Source organism: Lutra lutra, chromosome 1 (assembly GCF_902655055.1).
Source record: "Lutra lutra chromosome 1, mLutLut1.2, whole genome shotgun sequence".
In the NCBI taxonomy this organism is placed as follows: Eukaryota; Metazoa; Chordata; class Mammalia; order Carnivora; family Mustelidae; genus Lutra; species Lutra lutra.
The window spans coordinates 117,993,278-118,016,833 of record NC_062278.1 but is presented as its reverse complement, the minus strand read 5'-3'; the positions used below and the strand labels follow the sequence as shown (position 1 = coordinate 118,016,833).

The 23,556-nt window shown below is 49.9% G+C and overlaps 1 protein-coding gene across 3 annotated transcripts in view; it reads left to right on the top strand.

Moving 5' to 3' along the window:
* XXYLT1 (xyloside xylosyltransferase 1) overlaps window positions 1-23,556 on the top strand; it is a 157,582-nt gene that overhangs the window by 89,730 nt on the left and 44,296 nt on the right. Inside the window, exons 4-5 of one of the 3 annotated variants that reach the window (XM_047733555.1) lie at window positions 212-458; window positions 6,860-6,898. The exons of 1 other annotated variant lie outside the window; for it this stretch is intronic. In XM_047733555.1, the coding sequence (XP_047589511.1) occupies window positions 212-455 (244 nt within the window). In that variant the 3' untranslated portion in view covers window positions 456-458; window positions 6,860-6,898. Of the gene's footprint in view, window positions 1-211; window positions 615-6,859; window positions 6,899-23,556 lie in introns of those variants that run through there. One more of the 3 variants, XM_047733546.1, reaches the window with a different exon arrangement.

Genomic DNA, 23,556 nt, shown 5'->3' with positions numbered 1-23,556 from the left:
GACTGCCCCAAGTCTGTAGCTGCTGCCTCCTTCTTTTTGGGGAGTGTGGAGCCTTTTTCTCGTAGAAAGCTGAGCTGCTTGGGTTGTTGGTTCTGGCTAAGCTCAGAATTTTACAACCTCAGGCTTTGTATAGCTTTAATTGCCTCGTCTGGTGACAACCAAGATTTTCTTGGCCTCTGAGTCACCAGGGACCCCTCCTCTGTCTGAGCAGAACCCGTGTATCAGTGTCTCGTGAGGAGGGGAAGGCCTTACGGCTTTGGAGCCTCAGCTGGGGTCACCTCGTCACTGTGAAGAAAGCCTCCAGCGCGATGCTGTGCGCTTCATCGTCAAGTGTGGGTTGTAGAGAAGCCCCGGCACCTGAGAACCAGGAGACATGCTCAGGGAGGATGTTCACTGCAGCATTGTGGGCAGAAACTGGGCATGACTTAACTGTCCATAGATGGCAGAATGGATAAAGAAAATCTTCATCCAACTGAGTACCACACAGAACCACAGAGAGCCAGTGGACACATGCCCTGCCGCGCAAAGTTAACTGTAATCTGTAGGGGTGCATGCCATGTGGCAAAAATTATAAGGAAAACCAAGGCAGCAATGATCCCCCAAGCCGGCCTGGTGTTCCCTACGGAGGGGTGGGGGACCTGGTGGGGAGGAGGACCTGAGTGCAGGGTGCCGCTGGAGTACCTCAGTCTCCTGTCCCGTGTGTGTACTGTATGCCTTACAGTGGAAATGAAGGAAAGGAAAAGACACCTAGAAGTGTTTGTTAAAACTAGAACCATGGTTCTGGGTCCGGAGAGTTCTATATTGCTGACTAATCCTCCTCCCGGTAGTGCCAGAGCTCACCCAGAACCGAGCTGCTAGAGCTGGAATTTCACCATCCCCCTGGGCTGGCCCGCCCTTTGTTGTCTGAGCAGACCCTCCCTCCGGCTCCCTGTGGGCATTCTTGGAGCCAGGCCGTCTTTGGAGAGCTGCGGGGCACAGGCTGCTAGTGACCCCAGAGCCCGTGTTTCCCCTAAACAAGTGGAGAAGAGTGACAGCTTGCTTGCTTGTGACTATGTGCAAGACACAGATCCCATAACAGGAAATTCCTGCGAGGCCTCTGAATGGGCTGATAACTCTCGGACCTTGTGGGCTGTTCGCCCTGACGTCATCCTCTCCCAGGCTGTCCCCCAGTCACACAGCAGAGCCTCACAGTCTGCGGGGAACTGGAGGGGAGGGTTTAGGTAAACACTTGCCACTTCAACTCAGAGCAGCCTTAGCGCCTTGTTCCCTCCCCTTTGTACAAGGTGGACCTTATATCAGGGGTTCTTGAGGGTTCTTGATTTAACACCCAGAAGCAGTGGAAGGAGCACTGAACTCAGAGTCCAGAGTCCTACATGCTAATTCTCTATGCTTGGGGCTGGGGTTCCTCCAGCTAAGGATGGGAGCTGGTGTGTTGTAGACCTCTCTCCCCCCGCTCAGCACTGTGATCCTACTCTCCCAACCCTCACCGTCTCCTCTTGGTCTTTCCTCTGTCCTGAGGCTGCTAGTCTGCTTCTGGGCTCCTCACTGCTTCCTAAGGGCCAGGGTCCCCAGGATGCTCTCACCAGGCTCCTGATTAAATCCAGTCAGAGCCGTGAGGCCTTTAAGCCCTGGTTTGGAATCTTCTTGCGCAATAGAAATGGAAACGTGATCCCATTTAAACAGTATTGGCCAGAATTTATGTTTTTGTAGATCCAGGATTTCATTAATGGTGAAACTTAAATCAATTTAATTATCTGGACTTCTCAGAAGAAATCTCTGAAAGATTTTAGATCCAAAATGAAATTGAATTTTTCTCACCTTTGGAGTCTTTAATTATCATGTGCAATGAGAAATATGAGGCCTCTGTCGCTGCCAGCAAACCCCCACCCTGGCCCGTTGTAGGGCTTGTGCACTCACGATCAGCAGAAACGAAAACTCCTCCCTTATGTGCTCCCCTTTTCCCCTTACTTACCCACCCCCCAGCAGCTGAAATGTTTATAAAGCCTCTAATAATTAAGTCTGCAAATGACGGCCCTGCTCGAATATACCCCCTACTGGCTCTGGGCATATTGAATATTTGAATATTTCAAATTTGAATGTTTGCAGCCTCGTGCTGGGGCTGGGAATGGTTTGGTTCTGGCTGGGCCGGGGGCGGAATGGAGTGTGGGGTGTTTCTTCCACTGGAAAACTGGAAACACCAGTGGCCCAAAAGTAAATGTTGGTTGTCTGCACCTTTGGAGCCTGTGCTTGGTTGTGTGGGGCGGCGGTGGGGGTTGGGGGGTAGGAGGGTGTGGGAGAAGAAGCGGGGGAGGGGAAGGGTATCGAGAGTAAGCAGCGAGACGAGGAAAGACAGAGCCTGGCCCTTTGCAGGAGCAGGCAGCCCCAGCCCCATGGCTTTGAACCTGGCCACCACCGCTGGTGGGGCATCCCCAGGCCGGCATCTGCCCACTCGTGTGCCACTTCCTGCGCCCTCCTTGAGGAACAAGGAACCAGTGGGGGTTCCCACAACTACTTAGTCTCACTCCCTAAGTGGTGGAGTGTGAGGTGGGCAAACATTTTATCATAAGCAATATCTGCTAGCATCTACGAAAAGGAAAATTTAGAAAGAGAACAACAGTACAAAAGCAAAACTTGACTGTTTAACTGAGCGCATTTTGATCTGGAAACTCACTAAGCAGAAATAAATTTGGATCTCCTCAACTGTGTTATTTTTATAGTCTCTTGCCTGACAGTTACTGTACTTCAAAAGGGCACATATTAAGTCATTTTTATGGTTGTTTTCCCTCTATTGTGCGCTGCGAAGAACTTTAGGAGCTTGGAGGAGGGTGGAGGGAAAAGTCTATAACGTTTTTTGTTTTTCTGTTTTTTACAATTCTCCCACCAAAGTTCCAACCCCTCCTACCCCAAATGTACACTAAACCCACTGTGCTTTCTGGGAAATGATGGATTGTGGGATGCTAGGATAGTGATAGAGGTACCTTTTCTCTTGGGTCCCTGTCAGGATTCTGTTGAGTCAAATGTCCCGTGACCTTTCTCATCTGAAAATTGGGGAGCCATGGTCATTTCGGGGGAAATAGTCTTGAGCTTTTGACTGCTTCTTTGTCGAGGAGCTAGACCACTGGACAGGTGGTCCTCATAGGTGATGTGTTTAGTTGGGTGGGGCACATGACTGAAAGGAGAGAAGGATCTAGTGCTTTCTCTATAAGCAGAATGGTTCCTGTAAAGAGGTAACTGTATTTTTACACATGCATGTTAGTCCAGGATACCATTTTGAATTTGCTTCCTCATGAAGGTATTGGAAAAGCAAAGAAATCTGTCGAGTCCTCTTTATGTAGTGTATAATCTTATAAATGTGTATCAGCAGGCAAAGTAGCTTGATGCAGAAGAAATTGCATTTGGGTTGTACCTGAAGCTCTGCATTATAGTCCCACTTTTCCTGAATTACCCGCCAGTGCTTTGTAAGTTGCTTGATTATTTGACCCTCTGTTTTGTTTTTTAATCTATAAGTGGGGATAAATATAACTGAAGCATAGAATTGCTGGAAAATTCGAACGAACAACATGCATGAAAGCTTCAGGTATGAAAGGGATGCTCAGCAGAGGGCACCTGCTCACTTTCCTCCCCTAATCCTCACAACTTTTCCTTGTGTTTTCTTTTTAAGATTATTTGTTCTACTGGATACCTCTACTCTACCCCACCCCAACCATGCGGGGTTACCAGTTAAAATACACAACACTCACCAAAGTTGGATTTCAAAAGAACAACAAATAATAGTTTTATGTAGGTATGCCCCAAATATTGCGTGGGGACATACATACACAAAACAATTATGTGCTGTTTATATATGTGGTGCCTTGTTTTTTGTTTGTTTTGCTAAATCGAATAGCTCTACCCCTACCCAAAAATTAAAACCTCTTTTTCACAGAAGGGAATGATCTGTGTGTGTGAGGAAGACAGAATGTGTGTGTGTGTGAGAGAGACAGAATGCATGTGTGAGAATGTGTGTGTTTGTGAAACAGAATGCGTGTATGAGAATGTATATGTCAGAATATGTGTGTGTGAGAGACAGTGTGGTGTGTGTATGTGTATGAGATAGAGAGAATGTGTATGATAAAGAATGTGTTTGTGTGAGAGAGACAGAGAACATAGGGTGTGAGAGAGAGTGTGTGTGTGATAGAGAATGTATGTGTGTGTGAGACAGAATGTGTGTGTGAGAATGTATATGACAGAGAATGTGTGTGTGTCTGTGTGAGAGAATGTATGTGAGTGAGTGTGTGTGTGTGTGTGTGTGTGTAGAGGAGCCGGGATCACTGCCTTTGGTTATGGTCTTTCTGTCTTGGAGCTGGCCACCTGAGGAGCTGCTGAATGGGAGCTTTGTTGGTGGGGGCCCCAGGCTTCCGGTTCATTCTCTGTTGGCTCCACAGGCCAGCTGTGTACTGGTCTGAGCCCAGACCCACCATGAGGTGGAAGCAGCAGGCTAATCCTGTCAGCTGCTGATAACACACCACAAGGCAGGAATTTGGTTTTGTGTTAAGTATTTTAATAGTGTCTACTCTTTCACCTTTCTAGGTCACGTGCTTTTTATTGCTAGCACTGTGTCAGCCTAGCCTCTTTCCAGATGCTTGGAATGGAAATGTCCAATTTATCTGCAGGCTGCCTTATCCCGTTCCCAGGACTGGTGAAGGGCTCTCAGGCGAGCTGGGGAGGAAGTGAGGATTTAGCAGGGAGGTAAGAGAGGAGGCTGTGAAATGACCCCACTCATGCCACTCATAGCTGTGTGACCTTGGGCAAGCCTCTTGACCTCTCTGAGCTTGAGCTGCTTTAGCTGAGAGATGGAGATTATAGCACTGTGTAGTAGGAAATACGGTGGAGTTGGCTGGAGGATGAAATCAGTGTGTGCATAGTGTCTGGCATACAGTAGCAGTCCTTAGTGGTCCTGGCAGTTTTCTCCTGTCCCAGCTCCACCGCTTACTAGTTCTGTGACCCAAGGGAAGTCCCTTAACTTCTGAGCTTGGGTTTCCTTCTATGTAAAATTGGAACAACTGATAACTTAACATAATTAGTGCTAATAGTTTGGCTTCTCAGCATCTGAACTCCCTGCCTGTGTTTGAGGAATTCCCTGCCGGGTATGCCAGCCTTCCTTCAAGAAGACAGAAAGCCTGATACTGTATTTCCTGCACTTGCAGCTTCGGTGTTGGTGCTGTGGGCCCCTCCTTCCCTCCCTCCCTTGAGGAAATCAGTACCACGAATTTCATATCTGTGCAGGCGGGTTTTTATACGTTTACTTTATACCCTAAGCAATATAGGCTATTTGCAAAATAGACAATGTTACAAGGAGAAATTAACTAGTCCCCAATAAAGGAGGGTACTTTCAGTATACCTCTGCGGGAAACCAGGAGCTCAGAGTGGGGGAGCTGTGCACATAGAAGATGGCAGTGTGGTTGCAGCAGAGCAGGGAAGAAGGGGGGCAGGCACCCCAGTCCCTGTTCCCACTGTGATCCTGGAGGCTTCCCCCCAGCCCTCCGCCCCACTGCGGGGGTATTTCAGTGCCCTGCAGAGGGTGGACACCTGCCTGCTTCTAGACTCCAGCCTGTGGCTCTAGCCCTGATCACCAGTGAGGTTTGTGTTCTGGTTCTGCCCCACCGGGATGTTCATCTCATTTTTTAACCCTCCTGTGTCCTTTTCCCCTGCTGCACTCCTTGAATTAAAAAAAAAAAAAATCATTATTTAAAAGTAAGGTATTTTCATTAAAGATCTGAGAAGTATATGAGGATTATTATTTTTCCAGAAATTTTCTACAAATTTACCAGTAGTTAGGTGTGTTTCAGTGGACTCATACTTTATATATTGTGCATCTTTGTTGGTGGTGGTGTTCACTGCCTCAGTGTGTCTTGGCCATCCTTACACCTAACTCAGTATTTCTGTATTAAGCATTGCTAGTCTCCCAAAAGGAAAACTTCTAACATACACAGAAACCCACAGAGTCACGTAGTCCGCCGAGTGCTTCGGTATTACCATGTTCATGGAGCTTCAACGGTGAGCGGCCCTCAGCTGCTCTGGTTTCCTCTGTGCCCCCAGCCTCTCCTCTTCCCCCTTTTCTGCCACCTCTGTTATTTTGAAGCTAATCCCAGGCAGCATACCCTTGCATCTGTAAATGTCATTTTTAATCTGTTATTATTATTTTTTTTAAAGCATCCTCTCTGCTGTTGCCGGGTCTGGACCGAGGAGGGTTGTGTGAACTCATGGTGTCATTTTGTCTTCAAGTTCCTCGGTCTGAAATCAATTTGTATGAGGGAGGAAAATGGACAGGCATGGCTCTAACAGCTAGCCAACCAGCGTTTTCCGTCTCTCTCCAGATTGTTTCATGTCAGGCTGTTATTTCAACAGTCATGTCTGGAAAGGTTGACACTGATATAAATTCAGGTCCACTGTTCACTGGGCATGAATCTGCTTTAGCAGGGAGCCCTACCACCACCATCATTTCAGGTAGTAGCTTCTCTTTTTTCCCTCTGACACCCGAAAATGAATTTCTTGGCTCTTGTTCTCATGGTGTTTTTTTTTTTTAAATTAACCAAGATTGAACCTGTCAGTTTCTATTAGAGTTAAATCTGAGTAACAGAGAAAAAAGGCTGCCACCTTTTACAGTAGGACTGAGAAAGAAGCTGAGTATTTCTTCACTCCTGGGGACGGCAGAAGGCCGGCCTGCTTGGCAGAGCCTGTGGGATCTGGAGGCTGTGACCGAGGCCCTACAGAATTCCTAATAAAAGAGGAGGTAGACCTAAAAAATTACTCCTGTGAGGTGGTGGTTCTTTAATCACACCATTGGGAAAACGTGTTTTAAAAAGGAAAAGATGGGGACGCCTGGGTGGCTCAGTTGGTTAAGCAGCTGCCTTCAGCTCAGGTCATGATCCCAGCGTTCTGGGATCGAGTCCCACATCGGGCTCCTTGCTCTTCAGGGAGCCTGCTTCTCCCTCTGCCTCTGCCTGCCATTCTGTCTGCCTGTGCTTGCTCTCTCTCCCTCTCTCTCTCTGACAAATAAATAAATAAAATCTTTAAAAAAAAAAAAAAAAAAAAGGAAAAGATGTACACAGAAGCCCCGCAGTGGAATTATGGTCCCTAATGTAAGGTGATTATGAATGGACTCGTGACCCATCAGCTGGCTGTGTCCTCTGGGCGAGCTGTGGCCTCCCCAGCACCTGCTGAAGGCCATGGGTTCCGGGGAGGCTGCCAAACACTGGGTGCTCCGGAGCAGGTGGGGGTCCTGGTCCAACATGGATGGGCTTCCCTGCTCTGCAGACACAGCTCAGTTCAGGTGTTTTGGCTTCCCACCCGTTAGCGGTACCAGGGCCTGGGGTGGGGGGCACCGAATCGACGAGAAACCTGTCATGTGGAACCTGACGCAGATGCCCCATGAAGGAACGAATGAGGAAGCAAGGGAGCATCAGGGTGCGACCAGGTGGCACTTTCTCTTCAGGCTGTGTGGACCGAGCTCCAGGCACACAGTAGATGCCTGCTGAATACACGAGGGGGCACCAGTTTAGTCTGAGGAGCCCGCCTCCTCAGCGGCACGTGGGCCGGCTATTAGGGAGGGGTCCACAGTCCCACTGTGGCTGTTCCTGCACAAAGTGCTTCCACGTTTGTTTTTTCAAAGACAGTCCGTGGGAGACATTGTTATTCTCGATTTTCACTGGGCTCATCAGGCACGTGAATGACACGATTAGGTCCTTAGAGTTTATGAGGTTCAGAAGACATGTCCCTGCTTTCAAAGCCATTGCCACGTGAAGGAGGTGGGGCAGGTAAGATTTGGGGAGGTCCCAAGGGCAAGCCAGTCCTGTTACTTAGAGGTCTTCCTCAGACGAGCCACAGAGATGTCTTGCTGCAGGAACTGTGAATGTCACCATGTGGCATATACGTCATTCTGGCTTAATATGCTGCTTTCAGAATCCCAAGGTAGGTGTGTGTGTGTGTGTGTGTGTGTGTGTGTGTGAGAGAGAGAGAGAGAGAGAGAGAGAGAGAGAGAGAAGTGAGATGTTTCTTTCTTCTGAAAGGCTTTTTGGAAGGGTGGTGGGATCGCTGTGTGGGCAGAGCCTCCAGGAGGCCCCTAGGACGGACCAGGCTGTGTGCACTAGAAGTCTCCCTCAGTAGGCTTTTGCTGAGGCTCTGGCTGAGCAGTAGAGAGAAACTAGACCCTGTCTCTCAGAGGTTGCTGCCTAGTTGGTGGGACCACCTCTCCACATTGTTCTACTGGGAGGTGGGCCCCGGGCAGGTGCTCCCAACTGAGGCCCAGCAAAGGATAATGGGCCAGGAGGACTGTCCCTGTTTGCATTACTAGAACGTGTTTCTTTTGCCAATGAAACCTCTCATTGAGAGATCCTCATTTACAGTCCAGGCAGGAAAAAAGACTCATCTATAAGTGTCTTCTTTGGGGTGGGTGTAGAGCAAAAGAACTTAGTTGAATCACAGTGGCACATGTAGAAGAGGGATGTTCTGTGACAGACAGTGTGTGGAAAGGACAGTTGAGCATGGCTGGCTGCAGGTGGGGGGGAATTAGAGGGTGCCTCTGCAGCCACCGCAGGTGCATATTTCAGCTGCGTTTCTGACCTAAGGGAACTGGATAGTCAGCCTCCAGGCCCTCTGCCTCCAGGTTGGCTGCAGAATTAGCCACTGCAGAAATAGCAAGCTTTCAAACTGGGCTTGAGTTTGAAGTGAACACCTTACCTCCTCTACCTGCCTGGGTGCCTTCTTTAAAGGAGCCGTTTACTGTTGGTGATAGAGCGCCCCTATAATCTGCTTACAGTTGGCAGAACTGACCCCTCACTATTAAGGAGCTGCCCACAGGAACACTTTGCTCCAGGGACTCAGCCTTCCCAAGTGTCTCCATCCTCGAGAAATTTTTCTCATTACTCGTAAAAGAGGAAGCTTTTTAGGAACTAGAATTGCTTTCTGTAGAACAGTTTGCCTGAATATTTGGTATGTCCTCGCTACTGCCGATGAGCACTCATTATGAGGCCACTGGTCCTCGTGGGCTTCCAGAAATGGGAAGTCCCAGAGATGCTCATGGGGCCTCGTTACTGTCAGTCAGTGTGGTGCGAGGCACTGGTGCACTTGACTGCTTCTCTGTCTCCACTCGATTCCCTGTAAGGAAACACTGCCACCCTTCATAAAATGAAGCCTCCTACCTGCGCAGAGTCGAAGCAAGGGAAACCCTTTCCCTGATGCGGGGACCATTTTATCTTCTTTGACCCAAGACTCCTGAACTGGGGACTGTAAAGAAGACAATACAATTGTAGCATTCTACTGGGCTTGGCAGGAAATGTGTGTTCTTCATGGGACTGTAGTTCATTGGTATTCAGCTTCCAGGGAGTCTGGGAACTAGGGTCTAAGGAAGGTAAGGACGTAACGATGAATCATTTTTTAGAAGAAAGAACCAGAGCAGAGGAGAAGCTTCTCCATTTTTTCTGCTCGTTCCTTCTGCCAAGATGTCATCAGGGTTTGGGAAGATGGTGGTGTGACCTTGGTCATTCAGGTCACCACTCTGCTCACCCCTCACATTCTTTCAGGTGCTGTCAAAAGTCAAAGGCATCCTACAGTTGAGCAAGCAGTACACTTGTGTATAAACAGAGTAGAGACTGCCTTTGAGACCTCTGAGTCCCCTGGAGATTGGGATTGCCAGCCAGAACCAGGACGGGATTCATGGGCCAAATGCAATGTCTGGGTCACCTATGATTAGCTGCACATGTGGGTGCCCACTGGTCACCTGCAAAGACCAGACTGGAGGAGCCCCACTCTCTGGTCCTCGCACCGTGTCATACTCAAGACCATATGGAGGTGAGCGGTGGTTTTATGCAAACTTGTAAAATGAGGGGGATTGGGTATGCTCTCAAACAGGGATCATTTGGTGAATATAGCTTATTGTAACAGGCACAAAAAGAGACTGTCTGTGATTCAGAAAGTCAGGATACAGGCTATTGCAGTTGAGTTTCAGGTAAATGCCTCCAGGAAGTAATACAAGTTTTTGAAGATTTAGAAATGGATTGTGAAAGAGAAGAAGGGAAAAAAATGACTGAAACCTCATCTGTGTCCTGGACCTTGACTGGTGTTTCTGATGTTTTCATTTGTTTTGCATGAATATGGACCCCATGCTGCCAGATCTTCTGATTTCCACCCCACTCCCCCAGGGAAGCCAGAAATCTCTGTTGTTAATGTGAAAGCTTCTGATCTTTAAATATTGACAATTAAGCAAACAGTCTGCTAGCTAAGCCAAACTGTGGTGTACCGGGATGGAGCCCAGGAACTGCCCGGTGGAGACTTTGAGTTTAAACGTTCACTGAGGCAAAAATGGATGAAATGCTTCTACCAGTTTGGCCTAGACCTTCTGAAGACTTTGGTTGTCTGGTCCTTGGTGCTGATGGCCACAGTTTGGGGTGCTTAAACTTTCTTTTTCTCAGATGTCTTCTTCTATCACTTGAAGTAGTTGGTTTTGATTGGTAATTTAAAATTCCATCAGATGAGGGCGCCTGGGTGGCTCAGTCAGTTGAGCATCTGCCTTCAGCTCAGATCATGATCTCATGAGTCCTGGGATCAAGCCTCATGTCGGGCTCCCTGCTCAGTAGGGAGTCTGCTGCTCCCTCTCCCTCTGCCCCTTCCCACCATTCATGCTCTCTTTCATTCTCTTTCTCAAATAAATAAAATTTTTAGAAAAAAATTCCATCAAAAGTTTTTCTAACTAGCCTCAGACTCACTTAATAATAAAGTGTCAAGGCCAAGCACAATTCTTGTGCAGAAATATAATTTTGAAAGAAAATAATAAGATCCCCAGACTTAACCATTTACCAGAACTGGCAACTACATTAACCATACCGTGTATTAGAACACCTTTAAACTCCTCTTGTGTCTGCAGATGCTTTTGGGAGATTGGAGGGGGGGAGAAGGGAGGGAGAGAAACCAAAGGGAAGAGGGAAGGGGACAGGAGAGGTCTGGGAGCCATGTGGCTGCTGCCTGCTCACTGCCTCATCTCATCTCCTGTCTGTTCAGTGCTGCCTCATGAATAAGCTAGGGTGGCACCAGACCCATGGAGACCCCAGTCCCAAAGCTTGCTGCCTGCTTTGGTGTGGTAGTGAGACATCATTAACAACACCCAGAGTGGCCTCTTGGACAACCCATCTGGAGAGTCTTCTCCCTGCTCTTCGAGCCACAGATACTTGTATTTCTCATGGACAATTAATTGGGGTCTCCTTCTGTACAACTAATTAGATGTCCTTTTCTTCAGTTGCCTAATAGAAAATATAGAGCCACACATATGGGATGCCTGTATCAAGCTCTCTACGGGATGCATTTTGGCATCTTTGCTAGCTAAGAGAAATTCCTCCTGGAACAAAATTGGGGATAACATTCAAAGGAGAGGAAAGAAAGAGGGTAGGAAGGAAGATGTGTGCCGTCTTCACTAGACTCTCCCACTAATGATCCCGTTTTCTAGATCTGCCTGATTACAGTAAGTAATGGTAAACATCATGAGAGGAAGTACAGCATGGGTGAGGTGAATGTTTAATTTCCCCGTGAAATTATTGTTTAAGCTACAACCCTTCGTGTGTGGAAAGGGGACGCTATTGATAATTACACTAGGACAAGTGTGAGCCAGCCCTGTCCTGGTCCGCCCCAGGACGTGTCCTCATCTTGCACTCAAACTGGCTGAGGAGGGAAGGACAGAGGGAAAAGGACGGGGGTGGGGGGGTTGGTGAGGGGCTGGTGCAGGGCAGGGCAGCCGGGAGGGCTGAGGTTCCTGGAGTCAGAGATGACGCTGACGCGAGCAGCGATCTGGACCCATCACCTGCTGGAACTAGGGAGGGGGTGTTGCATCATTCTTGGGCTGGCATTTGGCCTTTGACTGGCCTTTCCAGGTGATGAGGAAAAGCGCCCCGTGTCTATAAATGCGTCTCACCACGCCTGCCCCCTGCATCTCCGAGTAGCCCACATGAGCCCCCGAGCTGCAGTCTGGCCCTGTGTTGAATGGGCAGATTGGACTTTCCATGCGGGCTGGTGCTCATGCCTTGTGGAGGCTGATTTGCTACTTTGGAGAGCCCACCCCTGGGATCTGGCCATAATTCCGTGCAGAAGGAGTCAAGGGAAAGAAGCATAGGCGAGGCGACGGCCTCTCAAAAGTGTAAATGCTTTGTGTTCACCATTGATTTTTGGCAGGTCTCAACATTCCCAAGAGCCCTCAGTGCGCATTAGCTGCCTGTCAGAGCCTCACCCGGGCTGGGCCCCTGGAGCCTGTGATGGGAAGGCTGATCCTGTGCTTCCGGGCACGCTGGAGGGCCTAAACACACTCATAGCAGGGGGTGCTCTCCTCCCCAGACGAGGGTGGAGGGCTCAGAAAATGGCCCCAGTGCCTCCTGGGTGGGCTTGTCCATAGGTCTGGAGCAGAATCTCCGGAAGCTGCCAGGGCCCCCATCTGGGAGAGATCAGCGGGGGCAGTAGGGGAAGGCAGCACAGCCTATCTCTGGGAGGGGAATGGAAACTCAGGCCCCCGCTGCTGATTTGCTCCTGTGGCCCGGCCTTGAAATTAGCAAGATGGAGAAGACCACGGGCCATGCATGTGAGCTGGGCCTCAGTCCAGGGTCCCTTGGGGGAGATGGCTCTTGTCCCCTCATCTGGATTTCTCCAAGCTAATGTGGGGACTAGCAGCTCAGTCATGAAGAATTCCACAGGCATTCGTTGAGGGTCTGCTCAAGGCCGGTCTTGGTGGACGAGTCCCAGACCCTGCCGTCAGGGGTGTACAGCCTGGAGAGTTGGCCCCACCAGCAGGCTGAGGGTCGGAGCAGCCTAGAAAACCCCCTGTAACAGTGTCTGTGACCACAGTTCCTTAACTTAGAGCTACCTCCAGACCTGGCTTCCTCCTTGCTCATTCTGACTCTGGGGGACTGGCTTCCCTCTCCATGCGTCACACTGTTTCTGCCTCTCAGAAGCTCGTCGGCCAGACTGTCCACTTGGCTTTCAGTTTCATTTATGATGAACCGACTCTTGGATGACTCTCAGTGATGTGTTCTGCAGCCAAGGGACAGCCTACCCCATCCCTGTCCCCAAATTAACTTCACAGGCTCTCAAACTCTTTTGAGCACCTACCCTATGCTAGTAGGCATTGTGCTAATTCTAAAGCCACTTTGGCCACCAACTCAGGGACCTCTTCAGTCTGCCCCCACCTTTCGCCTTCTCCCAGCAGCTCTCCTGTGCCTTTTGTCTCAGCTGTACAGAACCCCAGCTGCCTCCCAGACAGGTACCTTGCTCACACGTGGGACCTTTGGGTATGCTGTCCCTCCATCCTGCCTGTTTACCCTCCTCATCCTTCAGGCCACCATTGTTGAAAAGCCTCCCTGGGGGCCTCCGTGGTCCTAGCCGTACCCACAGCTCCTCAGCTCTGACTGCTCTGAGATCATGCAGCAGGTCATGACTTAGAGGACAGGTATTTCCTATGTACACCGGGGACAGGGCTTTTGACTACTAAACCATTGTCTTTTCCTCCAGCCTCACAAGTCCAGCCTGGGGGGCCTTGGACTGGAGCCCTTCCTCCAGCCATTATCCAGCTCTGGTCCTCTAAGAACATCTTGGGTTATTTTTAAATAATGGCATGAAGAATCAGGGGGAAGTAGGGGGAACTGACCTGTAGCCATAGGGATGAAGCCAAATCATTAGTTTTTCTGGAAATACATATGCTCTTATTGTACTCTGGAGATAGACTAGAATGTTGGGAAATTGTCCGAGCTTGAAGTCAGAGGTGGGTGGACTCCTTGTTCCACTGCTTCCTAACCATATTACTTTGTATAATGTACTTAAAGCTTCAGTTTCTCATCTGTGGAATGGGGGTGCCTCCAACATATTGGTTATAAAGTGATTTCTGCCCCCCCAACCTCCTGGCCTATTTGAGATACATAACTCACATGTCCCTCTACAGGCAGAAAAGATGTGTTTGGAAAAGCTTGTCTGGTGATTCTGAAGCTGGAGTTTGTGCCTCCTTTCTTTGCCTATTTGAGAAGCACTGGCCTAAATCCTTGTGGGTGCTCAATAAATAGGAATGAAATCCTGTCCTGGACACATTGCACAGCGCCAGGCCCTGGGGGGGCTCTGTGAGCGTTATCTGCCCTGTCCTTCTTCTTCCTGTCCTGCACAACCCAGACCTTCCCTGGTGCCGGTCAGTAGTGGAAAATGTTCCCATAACACAGAGAGGTTGCTATGGAGTGTGTGTGTGTGTGTGTGTGTGTGTGTGTGTGTGTGTGTGTGTGTGTGTTTGGGGAAGGGCAGCTTCAGAAGCCAGAAGGAATTGGTCCTGACTTAGAAAGGGAGTGTGCTGTGCAGGAAGAGGGCCACATCCTGCCTTATACGAAGCTGCCACTGTCCCTTTCCTCTTCACAGTTTATGGGCCAGTGTGTGCCCTTGGTCTTGATGAAAAACATGACTTGGCTTTTCTGTCCCGTGGTGCGGAAGACCCATGCAGAGAGCCCAACAGCAAAGGGGTAGAAAGTGTCCCAGTTGTGCCAATGGTGAAGAGCCACTTGGCTTCGTAGATTACAAACTGCAAGCCGTGTACGCCAACCCGGGGTTGAGGATTTTTAGAAGCACCAGTGCTGAGGCGTGTCAGGCTTCCCCTTGTAATGTGCCTGTCCCTCCACTTTCCCTCCGTGGCGTGTCCCAGAAGAGTCACACCCCACTTTCTCTCTCTCTGCTTCCTCTTGTCACTTGAGGGCCCCTCGTGTGCCCCAGCTTCTCCAGGCCAGCCGATGGGACCACTTCCTCTGCAGCCTGGCAGCCTGCAGTCATTGTGTGGGATGACCCAGGGCTGCCTGCCTCTCCATTTACGGACAGCCTCACGTGACTTGATCAAGTTGAAGTCTAAGCACCTCCTTCTAGACACTTGCTCCCTAGGGGCCTTTCTCTTCTGGAGAACCTGTCTTCTGGATCCAGACTCTTATGATTAAGATCTTATCATCCCATGCCACTTCCATTCCAGAGGCAAAGAATAAGGTATTTGCTTTCTTGGGCCTCCCTTTGGTCCTTTCTTGTTCACACGTGAAGTCCCCACACCTGTTGACAGACATGCTAATGGCTGACACCTGAGCAACTGAGGAGGGCCCTGCAGGCCACGGGCCATGAGCTCCCCACTGCGGCATCTTTGTTCCTGCCTGTGGGTATGACAGTGCTGCATTCCCTCAGGGTTGAACCACACTCAGTTGTTGTAAGTTGGTTTTATATCTGCTCCTTGTGTGAACTCAGCAAAGGAGGAAGGCAGGTAGTGTTTTCCCATTTTGCAGAAGAGACTGCACTTGGGTAGGTTAAATTTGCCCAGGTCACCTGGTTATTTCTAAGCCTCGGGTCCCTGGCTCATGTGCCCTGCCTGTCTTCTAAGCACCTGAGATCCTCGGGGGATGGCTTCTGGCCCCTGCCTTTATAGTTCCTGAGCTATGAAACGACCAAGATAGAGAGGTTGTGCAGCCTCATACTTGGCCACCTCACAGCCTGGGTCACCGAGTTCCCCCTTTTGGGGGGATTCATAGAATAGACTTCCATGTTAAAGACAATGCCAATCTTTCCATGAAAACATTTCCGATGACTCAAGTTCCTGCTTTGGTGTCTGAACTCCATATAGACTGTCACAGTCACATTTGGGCAAAGGCTGGATTTCTGCTCCAATGTGTGCAGGTCCCTCCAGCAAAATGGTTTTATCACTTTTTCTCGCAGTACAGTGACCTCCCTGGTGATGCTGTGATGAGTGTATCATGAACGAGTCTTTTCTTAGGGTTTTTGATCTTTGGGGAAGCTCAGTTGTGTAGGTTTTAGTGTGAATTGTGTCCAGGCAGACTCCTCAGGGCTTTGACACCAGAGAAGGAATGGTTTTAGTTATTAGAGGACATGGCCTACCTTTTTTTTTTTTTTTTTGATAGGTCTGCAGCCTGACTTGGGTTAGAATTTCTCTCGTGGTTTTGGAAGTGTTAGAGTACTATCTTCTGCCTGCCTGCCTTCCATCCATCCATCCACCCATCATCTCTCTAAGATGACAGGAAAGATATACTGTGGGTTTGTTTCTTTGAGTCTGATGAGTTTCAGTACCTACCCCTTAACTTACAGAAATCCCATCCTGCTGTTTATTACAACAGCAGCCTGTTTCTACTGGAGTGTCTTTCCCATGAGTCTTGGCCTCCTGGTGCTGAGCCTGTGGCCTGGGTCTGGAGCCAGTCCGGGGTCCTCAGGGAGATGTGGAGGTGCTAAGTGTGTCATCAGCTCTTGGAAATTGGAACCATCTGCTCTTTGCCTCTGTCCTCTCCCTGAAAGGCTGGACCAGCGTTCATCCTGCTGAAGGTTTTGTTTAATGCAGAGATGGAGAGGCAGACCTGGCTGGCTTTAGTCGGCCTTGGTTTCCTCCTTTATAAAACGAGAAGGATGGATTGGAATGTCTTTCCTAACTTTAACAGATTCTATTTAAATAACTGCAGAATTTCAGGGATAGGAGAGACATCTGGGGGCATCTTTTCTACTGTCTGACCCCACCCCCAACCTCTCTGACTTACCAGGTTTTAGCTTGATTACCTCCAGCAGTGGGGAACTTGCTATCTCCAAAGCAGTCCATTATTTTATTTTTGGACAAATTCATTGGAATGTTTTCCTATATATCAGATTTAAACAATCTGCTTCCCTGTGGTTCCTACTTATTTTCCCCACATTTGTACTCTGGGGCCACACAAAACGTGCATATGTAACTCTTCCCCACAAAGGTCCTTCTGATACTCAGATTTCCAGAGAGGCTCTCATTTCCCTTGAGTCCTCTTTTGTGTGGGCTCATAGCCCTTCCGTCACACACACCCCTTCTCCTTCCCCTAGGGATGGGATTTTACTTCTGAACGTTAGCAAGTAGGAACTGTGAGTGGAAGGCCTTCCCTCTTGGCACAGGCACCAAGAGGCAGGAAGAAGTCCTCTCTGGAGCAAGGCAGGGTGGACACACATTTCTTACCTGGGAAGACAGGGCCCCATTCATAGCTTTTGCTGTCTTCCCCACCCCCCCAGCCTCCCGAGGGCTGACTTTGTTCAGTGCAGGAACACACCATGCAGACTCCATGGGGCCTAGTCTCCGGCCTTGCTCTGTACACAGCTCAGAAATGTAACATGATAATCAGCGAGGGTCGTGTTCTTGTTCAGGGTACCGGGGCCAGCATGATTCTCAGGGTGTCTGGGGCTATGAGAAGAAGACAGAGACAGAAGAGGAAAGCTTTGAGATAGCCAGTATCTGGAAGAAATGTTTGAGTTTGTTGGGAGTCACCTGGCAGGTCCTTGACAGCAGCGACCGCCAGAGTGTGGCCGCACAGACCGCGTGCTCAGGCGTGCCCTCCTCCCTTGTCTTCTCCCCATCTCCATTTGAAGGAAAAATAGGATATTTTCCATGGCTGTGTCACTGCTCCTGGCTGGTGGGCCGGCTTGGCCATCTCACACTACAGAACTAGCCTGAGATGGGTGTTAGCAGCTCCCACCGGGGAGGCAGAAGTTCCGTCTGTCTTTTCCAAAACTGGGTGCGCCAGAGAGCTGCCTCTGCTTCTTCCCGCCAGTCTGGGGGCAGGAGGGTGCCCGTACCTTCCGGGTCTCCTGCCCAGGGTGGGCAGTGCGTTTTTACGTCTGCTAGCTCTAAGGGCCTCTGCTGCCTGGAGCTTCCTGACCACTGGAATTCATGGCCATGGGGCCTTTATCATAGAGGCTCCTAGTGCTGGCCAAGAGGAGGGGCCGAGCCTCTGCTGGGGGAAGCTGGGTCACTTCCTTCCTGTCTCTCAGAATGGGGCTGAGGGTGATGCAGCCCTCATGGGCGCGCCGCGCTCCCAGGCTGGGGTCCCTGTGCCTGGGGTTGAATGCTGGCTCTGCCCGTCACTGAATGCGTGATCTTGAGCAAGTGGTCTAGTCTGATGGGGTCCTGGCATGATCTGGAAAACAGAAACTTCCTTGTGGAGGTGGGGCTCGGGAGGACTGAATAAGTTTGTATTTGTCAAGTGCGTGGAATGACAGCCTGCACAAATGGTGTGTGTGAGTACTGGGAAAGTAAGGAACGCAGTTGTGTCAAAATGTACAGTGCCTTCTGGTCACCGTCCACCAAGAACATGCACCCGAGAGCCTTTGAAATACCAGCTCAGCTGCCCATGGGTGATTCAAATATGGAGCATTCCCACGTGAGGCTGAAAATCGCATTTGCCTGACGTAGGCACACTCCTTTGGAGTGTGGTACTGAGCCATTGCTCCTGGGGTGCTTTCTCCAGAAAGCCTTTAGTCCCCCATGTGCCTATACCTCCTGCCTAACTCTCGGACACCTGTTGGATGCACCGGCTTTTTGTCTTCTTTCTGCTTCAGGAGAAAGGTCCTACCCTTCTTTTCCTTTCCGAGAGCTGACAAAGCTGTCCATCTGCAGATGGGGCTGCCAGGACTCCGGTGTCATTCAGGAAACGTTCATTTCCCATCCTCCTCAGAGCCTCCCAGCCTGGCAGCCACCTGTCTGCTCAGCGGGACATTTAGCTGCCTCTTCCTTCCCATTGCATGCTCCTCCATCCAGCCGGTTCCTCATCTGCACGTCCTTATTCCATCAGGCTCCTGGACCACGCTGGTCTACACAGCAGCCCACCTCCTCCACTCCAAGCATATCTCTTTGGGTATAGTGCTGTCAGTTTCAGTTTCTCTAGAACCCAGGTGGAAGATGTGGTCTATGGAAAGGGGCTGTTTCTTGTACTAATTTAACTAGAAAATCCTGTCCGTCAGAATAAATGAGTCTCTAGAAAGAGAATTTCTCATGGAATCTAGCAAACCGAATTACAGTCTTCCTGCGGTTTCCTCGGGGCTGAGCTGCGAATCATACTGTGTGTCTCACAGAGCTGTTTCAGGATCTGAGGAAACCTTACAGGGCCACGTACGGTTCTGGAAGATGATTTTTATTACTAGACTCGACACATGCGACTCCCAGATGGTGGGGACCAGCTGCAAACCTCCAGGTCAGCAAGTAGTGGCAGAGTGCGGAGTCACCCCTCAGCCCTGTGGTTCTGACGCGGTACCTCAGGAAGGCTGGGTGTCTCACTCTTCTGGCTCCATTAGGCTAATTCTGTTCCTGTGCACGTTTTATGGGTGAGGAAGCAGACATAGAAAGGCAAACTTGCATGCCCAGGGTGTCCTACCCTGTGATTGTGGAGCCTGAGTTCAAATCTATGGACTGCTCTCGATCACTGTGCTGCCCTGGCCTGTGTCCACTTGACAGAATTGGCCCCAAGTCACAAAACTAGAAAACGGAGGCTCCAGGCCTCTAGCGTAATCCAGCATTCTCTCTACCGTTCTGCAGAGCTGTATCGTTAGCGGTGAAAATCGCCTGCATGTCAGGGCTACCTGTCAGCACTTACCACAGAGTTTTGCTGTCTCCCTCCTGCTCTGCCGCTCCAGCCTTCCCCACCCTGTGCTCCGAGAACGGTCTTCTTGAAGGGAGGTTCTCATCTTAGTTGGAACTGTTGCTGTACTGCGGGCCTGTGGCCACAGCGGGGGAGTGTGGGGGAAAGTGTCTTCTTGCAAACAGAGTGGAGCTTTCTGAAGATGCATTGTCTTGCCGCAGCATATTCGAAGCCCTTCCCTGTGACTGCTGATTTGTACATTTTGCCGGAGTTGGCAAACACAGCCATGCCGTCGTTAGCTGAGGGCCGTCCATCGGAGTTTGCTCTGGGACAGCTTGTCGAGAAGCCAAGGCCTGCCCTTGCCTGCAGGGTGCTGATGAAATGCGGGCCTGGGACTAAGAAATTGACCTGCCTTACAGACATCGAGGCAGAGCCCATGCCCTGAGGGCAGTGGCCTGTGTTTTCCTTTTGTGGGGAAGACAGCATGTTTGGAAATGGGTGGGCATGGGGAAGAAGGGGTGAAAGAGACCTCGTCCAGCTGGTCGGGATTCTGATGCTAGGCTGATGGAGCAGCGTGAGGGCTGGATCTTTGGTAATTAGGTTGCCTGGGAAAGAGAGAAGCTGCCTCTCCCCACTGTGGAGGAGGACGGGCTGATGGGACAAGCCCGCATAAGGGAGAACACACACTGTGTCCATTTCAGAGGGTGGGCTGCAGGGTGGGGGCCGGCTGGCATACCTGAAGTGTGGCACCCAAGTTGCTACTTGCAAACTTGCGGGCCTGGGCTGTGCTCTTGTATTTGCGGGTCCCAATTCATGCAGACCCTCGGGGATCCTGCAGTTCTGGGACCCCGCCCTCCTTCCTTCCCTGTAGCTTGAGGGACCAAGCAATACTTAGTTTGGTGTGAAGGCCCCCTTTGATCTAGCTTCAACCTGATCTTTCAGATACACTACCCTCCACTCCCTGAAACTGTATGTACAGTGAGCCATGTGTGGGCATTGGTGCTTTTGTTCAGATTCGCAGAGGCACTGGCCTTGGGTTCCGTGCCCCAGATTGCCTTTTGCCTCCGTTCCCCTCTTCCTGTCTCCAAAGCTTGGCGGATGCTGATTCCTTAGCTGGGCATGCCCCTCCCCAACTCCCGCTGTTGAAATCCTCCTTGTTCTGTAAGCTGAGCTCAAGCTAGCTACTTCTACCATGAGCCCTCCCCTGAGCCACACTCCAGCCCTCAGCTGGAATCTCATCTCCCTTTCCCTTTGTTCATGAAGCTCTTCGCTTAGGCTCTGTTGTCTCCACGGCTTGTCAGCCAAGTCCAAGGTCCATTGTCACCCATCTCTATACCTTTCACTCCCAGCCCCTCTCTACCTAGCAGTTGCTTAATGACAACAGGCTGCACCGTCCCTGTCTGTTGAGCAGAATCACGTCGCTTCAAAGTCAGCCATAGAGTCCTCTCTAAAGGTGCTCGTGGGTAAGCCCTCCCTGTTAGCGGGAATGTCGGTGCTGTACCCGGCCATCCTCAGAGTGGGACCCCGAGATCCACCCAGAGTTCCCAGGAGTTGAGTGCATCAGACTATTTGCTGAGGTTGGCAAAAAGGCAGGAGAGAGATACAAATGGCCAAAAAGCACATGAAAAGATGCTCAGCCTCCTTAGTCATCAGGGAAATGCCACTCGCTGCCACAGTACAACATTCACAGCAGCATTCATCCTGACAGCCGAAAGTTAGAAGCAGCCCACGTGTCTATCAACTGACGAAGGGATAGTCAAAATGTGGTATATTCATATACTGGAATATTTTTTGGCCATTTTAAAAAGAAGCAAAATTCTGACAAGCTACAATGTGGAGGAAGCTGAAAACATGATTCTAAGTGGAAGAAGCTGGTCACAAAAGACCACATAGTCTCTGGTTCCATTTACATGAAATGTCTGGAATAGGACCAAATGGTTGCTTTGGAATGGTTTGGATGTTTGGAATGTGGGAGCTGATGGCTGAAGGACACAGAGTTTCCTTTTGAAGTGATGAAAACATTCTAAAATTGATGGTGGTGATCGTTGCATGACTCTGTGAATATAGTAAAAACCATCGAATGGGTGAACTGTATAGCAGGTGAATGATATGCTGATAAAACTGTTAACAGCAACAACAAAAAATAAGGTGGGAGAAGTTATCTTGCTGTAAGGGAAGTAGAGACTTAAGTGTATGTGCTAAAGCCTTTTTTTTTTTTTCTGGAAGGAGACATCTTTTAAGGCCACCAGCCGACAGGGCTGGCATATCCCCCTTGCCCCCACACAGTATTTTTCTCCCGAACGGAGGAAGCAGAAGTACTGATAGATCTGTATAAAGCCATTTTTTTTTTAAGGATGAAGAGTTTCATTTCATTTTTATGATTTAGCTGCCCTTTTACTTTCCAAGAGAATTAAAATGACTCAGCTCGCATTTGGATTTCCTTGGCCCCTGGGACAGACAGCTCTGCTCATCTTTTAGTGTTGGTGCTGGTTTTCATTCATTTAGTCAGTCATTCATTCTTTCACAGCAAACATACGTTGCCTACCAGTGTTTTAGATTCCGAAGAGACAGAATTGAAAGTCTCCGCTTCGGGTGCAGTGGGGAAAACATTCAAGGGAGCAAGTAATGGACCTGTGTTGTGATGGGGGGCTCGGCCAACATGTGGGAGAGGCCCCGAACTCAACTGGGGGTCCCCAGGGAGGGCTTCAGGATGAGGTCACTTATCAGAAGAGAAGTAGGCATTGGTTGACTGGGAAGAAAGGACATTTTAGGTCATGAGAGCTGCAGGGACAGCATCCAGGGTGCTTTGGGGGGGCATTGTGAGAGCTCAGTGCAGGATGCCAAGGGGGGCAGGGTAAGAATCAGACATGGAACCCCTCGTAAACCACACAGAGCATCTGGGCTTTATCTGGTAGTGGGTGGGTAGGCCTGGTTTCCCCTTCCCTTTCAGAAGATCAAGCTGACTGCATGGTGGAGATCAGATTGCAGAGGATTAAAGACGTGAACGCCCGGGGTGGGGATGAGATTCAAGGAGGGGAAGGTAGTAGGAGGGGGAGGATGCTACAGGTCAGGGATGCCATGCGGGGTTCTGTCTGGGAAATCCCGGTGGGTGGTGATGCCTGTATGTGAGCTACGATGTGCTGGTTGGCCCTTTGCCTCCTGGGGGAGCCATACAGAGTGATCAGTCCTGGACCACATGCTAGAAAGTGACACGGATTCCTGGATCCACCACCGGCCAGTGGTGTGGCCACACGCTTCCCAACTTCACTGGTCCTGTTCTGGCTTCCAGGTCCTTGCAGGCCTTGGGATCCTGCACTCCTGTCATTTCTAGGTTCCCTGGCTGTCTGTGCATGGGGGTGCGTTTGCTGGTCTTCAAGCTCCCTTCCAGCTCTGATTCTCTCTCGTTCTTTGTGGTGGGAGATGACATATTCGCACAGTCCCCCACATTGATGGTTTACATAATCACTCCAGAGATGCTTCAGAGTTCATTTCTCATCATCTCTTCACTGTTTGAGAATTCCAGGAGCTTAGGTGTGGGTTTTGCTGTCGTGCTTGCCTTCCCAAACCCTCTCTTTCAAGCACTAATCTCTGAACATTTGGATTTACTGGGGAGCTGTGTCAGAGAAGGTTTTCCAAAAGCAAAGGCTCTTCTAGAAGGCGACGCCCATCCGGGCTACTTCACATTTTCCCCCATGTTTACGTCTGAGGCCCTCTTCATTTAATTTCTCAGCCTTGTTCAGAAAATCCACACGGAGAACTTTCTGTGACATGGACCGCGGTGTTGGTTGCTGACCTGAGCTGGAGAGCAGAAGCTATGAAGCTAAAGAGACTCTTTCTGCTTCTTGGTGAGGGTTTTTTTGGCCTCTCTGCTTTATGGCATTGTAACTGCATCACAACCCAACAGGGAAATCAAATCACCTGCCCCCAGATTGACAGTGTTTTTCCACGGGGTGACCAGGGCAGGGTGAGGGCTTCCAAGAGGCCGGGCCCTCCCCACGGCAGGGAGCAGCATGGTGTTGACATTGGACAGTGTTTCTCCAGGGAAGACAGTGTAGGCATCAGATCGAGCAAAGAGGGAAGGATGCCATAGGGTGGCCTGTTTCCCTGTCTCACCTCTTTCTCAAGAATAGATGTTCTGTTCCTGTCTGCTTCCTTCCCTGAAGTTGCT